At 40.1% G+C, this 7,380-nt stretch overlaps 1 protein-coding gene across 1 annotated transcript in view; it reads left to right on the top strand.

Moving 5' to 3' along the window:
- The window catches only part of LOC136832309 (peritrophin-44-like), a 76,509-nt gene extending 71,158 nt beyond the window's left edge, over positions 1–5,351 (top strand). The window contains exons 5-6 of the mRNA XM_067093218.1: positions 1,062–1,302; positions 3,463–5,351. Coding sequence (XP_066949319.1) covers positions 1,062–1,302; positions 3,463–4,074 — 853 coding nt within the window. The 3' untranslated portion in view covers positions 4,075–5,351. The remainder of the gene's footprint in view (positions 1–1,061; positions 1,303–3,462) is intronic.
- The last annotated feature ends 2,029 nt before the right edge of the window (positions 5,352–7,380 follow it).

Raw genomic sequence — 7,380 nt, 5'->3', positions numbered from 1 at the left:
TAATCTTAACCGCATAATGAAAAGGTTGATTATGACGGAGAGAGACTCCACTATAAGCGTACATACGTATTGACAGAAATCAGGAGGTAATAAAATATATTACTATAGTGATTAAAAAAGTAATAGTATTTAATTTTTGATAAATGAAGTGGTATTTACCGCAATGCACCGAAAAAGACATCAGACGTAAATTGAACGTATATTTTTATGCATTTAGATTCTTGTGGATTTTTATCCAAAATTTTACAGGTAACTGTGAGTTTTTTTTTAAGAATAGCTTTAAAAACTCCACCTTTAAAAAACCCACCTTGAAATACAAAGCCATCTTTAAAAACCCACCTTGAAATAAAAACTCATCTTTAAACAAAATAACCCACCTTGCCATAAAAACCCACCTTTAAACAAATAAATGTACCATGAAATGAAAACTCATCTTTAAAAACCCAGTTTTGAAATGAAAACCCACATTTAAACAACCAAACCTACCTTTAACAAAAATACCCACTTTGAAATAAAAACCCACCTTTAAATAAATAAACCTACCTTGCCATAAGAACCCATCTTTAAACAAAAAACCTACCTTGAAAAAAAAACCCTTGAAAAGCCACCCTTGAAATAATAACCCACCTTTCAACAAAATACCCACTTTGAAATGAAGACCCACCCTTAAACAAATAAACCTACCTTGCTATAAAAACCCTTGAAAAACCACCCTTGAAATAAAAACACACCAGTAAATAAAATACCCACTCTGAAATAAAAACCCACCCTTAAACAAATAAACCTACCTTGCTATAAAAGCCCGCTTAAAAAGCCCTTGAAATAAAACCCACCTTTAAACAAAATACCCACTTTGAAATGAAAACCCACCCTTAAACAAATAAACCTACCTTGCCATAAAATTCCATTAAAAAAAAAACCCATGAAATAAAAACCCACCTTTAAACAAAAACCCAACCTTTGAAACCCTCCTTGAGATACAAAGTCACCTTTAAAAAACACCCTGAAACAAAAACGAAAAAAATAAATAAAACTCACCTCTCAACGTAAATCCATTGCAGATGCCAGAACAAGAGCGTCGTGGGCGGGTGGTGGTGTGAGCGAGGAGCCGTGTGGGACCTAAGCACGGGGTCATGCAAGTCAGGGGGTGACCTCGTTTGCTCGCCTCCCTCTTGCTGGGGGCTGCCCGATGGTCCCCACCCCTCACCGGCGTCTTCGTGCAATGCCTACTTCGTCTGCAAGAACGGCGTGCGCACCGACCACATATGCGCCTACCAGACCATCTTCGATTACTATCACAAGGTGAGATTGTTGTGTTGTGTGTGTGTGGAGAGAGCTCTTAAGAAATCCTATGATTCCTCGTGGAAGGACTGGAATTCCTCTTTCTTGGTCTTGGGATTTGCCAAAAGGGAAGCAGGATATTCGGTCTCTGGACAGACAGGGACGTAAGGAATTTAGGGGCAGGGACTTGGCAAAAGTGTGTGAGCGTGTGTGTGTGTGTGTGTGTGTGTGTGTTTGTGTGTGAGCTCTTAAGAAATCCTATGATCCCTCGTGGAAGGACTGGCATTCCTCTTTCTTGGTCTTGGGATTTGCCAAAAGGGAAGCAGGATATTCGGTCTCTGGACAGACAGGAACATAAGGAATTTAGGGACAGGGACTTAGGAAAATAAAAGCAGGATCTTCATTCTACTGAAAGACAGTGACGTCATGAATTTAGGGACAGGGACTTGACAAAAGAGAAACAGGGTCCTTTTTACTACTGAGAGACCGGGGATTACCAACAGAGAACAGGATCTTCTTTCTCCTGGTAGACAGGGACGTCAAGATTGTAAGGACAGGGACTTGGCAAATAGGGAACAGGATCTTCTTTCTCCTGAGAGACAGGGACGTCACGAATTTACGGTCAGGGACTTGCCAGAAGGGAAATAGGATCCTCTTTCTCCTGAGAGACGAGGACCTGTGGAATATAGGAGCAGGGAGTTGGCAAAAGCCGAACAGGATCTTCTTTCCCCTGAGAGACAGGGACGTTAGGAATTTGCTGACAGGGGCTTGCCAGAAGGGAAACAATATCTTCTTTCTCCTGTGACAGCGGGGGGAGTCTGGAATATAGGGACAGGGGCTTACCAGAAGGGAAACGGGATCTTTTTTTTTCTTTAGGAAAACAGGGGGTGGGTCTTGTCAGGAGGGATGGCAATACTTAGCGATACAGTCTCTATCTCATATGAGAATTAGAACGGGGTGATAATAAAAGTTATTGGGAGATTGGCAGCAGCAGGCAATCTCTCAAGTCGCCCTAACCTCCCCACCCCCGCTAAAAAAAAAAGAAATGACGAAAGGAAAAACTTTTAATTCCGAATAACCAAATAATCAGGGAAGGGAACTTCAGAACAATTCCTTAGAGAACCACTTCATAGCAAGGTCACTTGATCACGAAACGGCAAGGCCTCGGCCATAGCAGATTGCCTACGAAGGAGAGAGAGGAGAGAGAGAGAGAGAGAGAGAGAGAGAGAGAGAGAGAGAGAGAGAGAGAGAGAGAGAGAGAGGTTAATAGAACTTTACGTTGACCATCAATTTCAGCTTCTTCTTCTTCTTTGTTCAAAAGTGTTCAGGAAATTCACGGTCACCCATTCACAGAAGATGGACATTTGAGAATTTAAAGTTCCTCAGTTTGCCACTTAAATAAGAATGTGGTACAGGATATGTCCTCTTTTTTTCATTTTTTTACCCTTAAACAATTCACCTTGTCTTTTACTAATTTATTTATATTTTTATCTATTTACTTATTAATTTATTGATTTATCTCTTTTTCTTTTCTCATAACTGATCTCTTCTCTCTGTGTTTGCTCTTATCTCCTGTAACTTCTTTCACATGAACACCATATTCTATGGAAGCTTGAATTTATCTTAGGCTTGTTCCACAAATATGAATAATAATATAATAATAATGCTTTATTTAGGACGAGAAAGCTTTATAAACTCAAAGTGTGAAACATTTGTTGACAGGTAACCTCATAAGTTATTGTACTAGACATTCGATATGAAAACTCTCAATAGTTCATTAGGAATGTCTTTTTCTTGGGTATTTGTCTAAGTCTGCCGAAATTCCAGTTTCTTTTGTTTTGCCCCTTGTATTCACAGCACTGTAAGAGAATGTAATTATTCTTTTTTTTAATTTCTTGATATCTCTGGTATGAGAATGATATCCTGTGCGAAAATTTGCCGTAAAATTTGTTCGAAGCAAGACTCGAATACTCCTTCTTCTTTGCCGTCTTATAGGCACTAGATGCCTCAAGTAGAGTGAATTCCAAAATGTACTGGAATTCTAATGTTTCTATTCTGTTTCTCATCTCCTGTGTCTTTTAAAATATCTTTCGTCTCCTTTTTGACGTCTAGAAATTTTCCCCATAATATTTTTTATTTTAATAGTAGCAGGAATCTAATATTTTTTCCTATGCATTGCAGCGATGCATGCCCAACCAATCGGCAGTCTGTTATGATCAAGGCTGCGAAGGAAAAATCAACGGCCTGCACTCCGTGCCAAAGGCCCCCTGCCACGTCTACTTGCGCTGCTTCAACGGGGCCTTGGTCGGCCTAGAATCGTGCCCTCAAAACTACATCTTCGACGGCCAACAGTGCGTCCTGGCCAACAACTTTTCGTGCTGGGAGGAGGGCCAGGGGACTTGCCAGGGCCTGAGGGATGGCATTCACGCCGCCCCTAATTCCGAATGCCGCGGTTTCTTCTTCTGTCGACACCAGCAGCTGATCCGGACCTTCAAGTGCACTCAGGGGCTCGTTTTCAACGGGAAGGAGTGCGTCCGGAAGGAGAACTTCGTGTGCAACTCGCAGTCGATCGTCTGCACGAACAAAACCGACGGCTACCACACGGTGGAGAAAACGCGATGCAAATCGTTCTATCTGTGTCGTGGGGGGGTTAAAATGAGCGTGCATACGTGCCCCGGAAATAACATGTTCGATGGGGAACAGTGTGTCGATCCCGTCTTGCATCAGTGTCTAGATAACACGAGACACCAACAGACAAGTAACCTCACGAACAGAGTCACCCGTTCCTTTTAAAGTCACGCGTGTATGTCTAGAGAAAGAGAGAGAAAAAAAATTATTCTTTTCGTCACTTGATGGCTACGCAGGATTTCGCAGTCCAGAAGAAGAAGAAGAAGAAGGAGGGGGAGGGAGAGGAGTCTTTCTTCGTGCTCTTCAACGATCCTGCGTCCATCCACTTGACTCGTTTGAGCAGGAAAATGTACTCATGGATCCAGGCAGAGCTATACCGCTCGAGTACCACTGTATCTCAGGTGTCAAGACTTTAAGTACAAATGCCCACACGCCACGCAAGACAGATGAACACACGCACACACATACGCAGAAGTCCATAACACCTTCTCAGCACTGCACACACTGACCTCTAACGTTAGAAAACAGGTACTTTCCAGTGACGACAAAGACGAGGCAACGCCAGGAAAACAACGAAATTCTTACTCATGACCTATACATATAAATTCTCACTATGAAACGTCGTCTCAGTTGGCGAAATGAATCCAGAGGTCCACACCGGGGCCTTAAACGTGCTGGCCTAAAAAGGTCAGCTTCCTCTAAAACCAATAATCATCACGAATATTTTGCAGAGAGCCAACACCTTTTAATGTCTGTTCACGGAAGGAAATATAGGACTAATGAAATATGTTATAATTTACATTTAAGCGATATTGAGATTATTTTTTTAGCAGGAACACAAAAGTAAAACACGAAAAACACACATACACACACGCTTACTCCCATGCCTTCTCCATTCTGATAAAAACTCAGAGGACCTATAATTTAAGAAGTAACACACTAAGCTTTTACGTGATAAGGTTTATTTATCTTGATCTTTTTAATTCGCGCTAACTTGAATGTTACTCGTAAATGCAGGAGGTAATCGTAGGGTAATACTCAGACTTAAAGGAACTGTGAAAAACTGTACTCGAAGTGGAAGGAAATGTAGAAAAATGCACTCGAATTGGAAGGATCTGTAGAGAACTACACTCGAACTGTACCCAACTATGCCCCACTTGGTAGGAACTTTACACAACTATACTCGAGTTGTAAGAATTGAAGAAAACTGTACTTGAATTGGAAGGATCTGTAGAAAAGTATACTCAAATTGGAAGGGACTGTGGAAAACTACTCGCACTGAGAGGAACTGTATCATCAGCACTCAAAATTGGAGGAACTATCCAGCAGAGCAGTCAAGCTGGTAAGAACAGTAGAGCCAATAGCTTGCCCGAGAGTCGAGCTAAAAGTAACAGTTTAGACCAGTACCTAAACAAATGAACTGTAGAGAGAGTAACAGTTGGGACCAGGGAACAGTAAAGTAACAGTTGAGGCCAGCCCAAACAAATGAGACTGAACAGTTGAGACAACAGTAAGCCAATAGCTTTGAGAGTCCTAAAAGTAACAGTTTAGACCAGTACCTAAACAAATGAACTGTAGAGGGAAGTTGGGACCAGTAGCCAAACAAATGAACTGCAAGTAAAGTAACAGTTGAGGCCCGTAGCCCAATGAAGGGAAGCGTAGAGAGAGCAACAGCTGAGACCAGTAGCCAAACGAAGGAACTGTAGAAAGAGTAAGAGTTGAGACAAGTAACCACACAAATGAACTGCAGGTAGAGTAACAGGTGAGACCGGTAGGCAAACGAAGGAACTGTGGAGAGAGAATCAGTTGAGACCATTAGCTGAACGAAGGAACTATACAGACTAATACTCAATTCAGAAATAAGAGAAGGAAAGCAGGACTCACCATAATGAAGAAAATGGGAAAAGAGGTTTGGAAATCAAGATTAAAAACAGAAAACCAAACTGCTAAAGGTACCAACACTCAAAATGGAAAGAAGTGAGAATAATACTGGGACTGAAAGCAATTGCAGAAACTGGTGTTTGAACTGGAAGCAATTCTTGTGGCGATCCTGCACTCGAACTTGCGTTACAGAAGTCAATACTCAAACTGGAAGAAATTGTAGAGTTGGAGACCAGTGATCAAACTGTAAATAGTTATGGAGACCAGTTACTGGACCGGGAATAACTAGAGACAAATATTCGAGCTGGACATAACAGCAGGTTAAAATTTATACTGGATCCAACCGTAGACACTGGAAGCAACGTTAGCGATCAATAGTTAATCTATTACTCACAGTAGACCAATTTACCAGCCGACAGGCATAAGGAAACTGTGTAAATAGTCCAGGCAATCTTAAACACTCAGCTCTTATACACAAAACCCCATAAGTTTTTAAGATGTGAATGGACTGTGAACATTGTAATGTATATTTCAGATTAACCTTCACTTTCTTCATGCCAGAGACTGAATTACTGTGATTTCCTTTTTTGTATATTTTATAACTTAATCTGTTCAGCATAAACCCTTTCATTATTTATTTTAGCACCTAATTATTACCATTGTACTTTATATTTTTGTTAATAGGACTTCAAAACGAAATTGCATTTTCTTGATATTTTCCTTTTGGGACAAAAGAGTCGTCATCTTACAGAAATGAGTTCTGGTTATAAATCACTATTATTCTTAATGAAATATATTCTTGTGACAATTTTGACAGGGCCATGACTTCGCAAGTGTCTGTAGAATAGAGCACTTTATCAGTAAGTGGACGAATGAAAAAAAAATATGTAAACTCATTTAAATTGAAATAAGAAAGATGAAAAATTCTCAACACTACTTAACCAGGTCTTCCTGAAACAAATGTAAATGCAAGTGATCTTTTCATCACACCATTTAGCCATTGTTCCCTTTACAAGCTTAAGCCTAGTGGTTCACAAAGATAGGCATCCAATGAGGGACTATCATGCATTTTTCTAACATGTTGCATGAGCATTAGTCTCATTGCAAAGGTTAAATATTCCTAGGACTTCTTATGTTCCAAACTGGGACAAGCATTCACCCTATACTAACAGGCAAAATTTAAAGTAACCAAATCCCTTCATGAGTTGTTATAAGACCAAAAAACTGATCCTTTGGTTACTGAAACTGCCAATAGTTACTAAAAGAATGTGAAATGTATAAGTCACATGGATGAATACTTTTCTTATTACTACAAAAGTACAAAAATACAATTTTTCCTATGACGAATAAAGAATGAAGATGTTGAACAAAAAATGATGAGCACTGATGATAAAATGAGAGTATATAACCACCTCTCTCTTTAGTGAACCTCCATTGATGAGGCAGTTTGGGTCCAAAAATCTGACAACCTTCATAGACTGACAATCAGAGGAGTTGCTTTTTATGTACTGCAGTGCTCATTGCTTGAGGAACAATTAAATTAAACACCAAATCTAATGATTAAAGAAAAGTTTGAAATAATACCGAGAC

The sequence above is a fragment of the Macrobrachium rosenbergii genome, chromosome 49 (genome assembly GCF_040412425.1).
Source record: "Macrobrachium rosenbergii isolate ZJJX-2024 chromosome 49, ASM4041242v1, whole genome shotgun sequence".
Taxonomy (NCBI): Eukaryota; Metazoa; Arthropoda; class Malacostraca; order Decapoda; family Palaemonidae; genus Macrobrachium; species Macrobrachium rosenbergii.
This window is presented reverse-complemented; position numbering and strand designations above follow the sequence as displayed.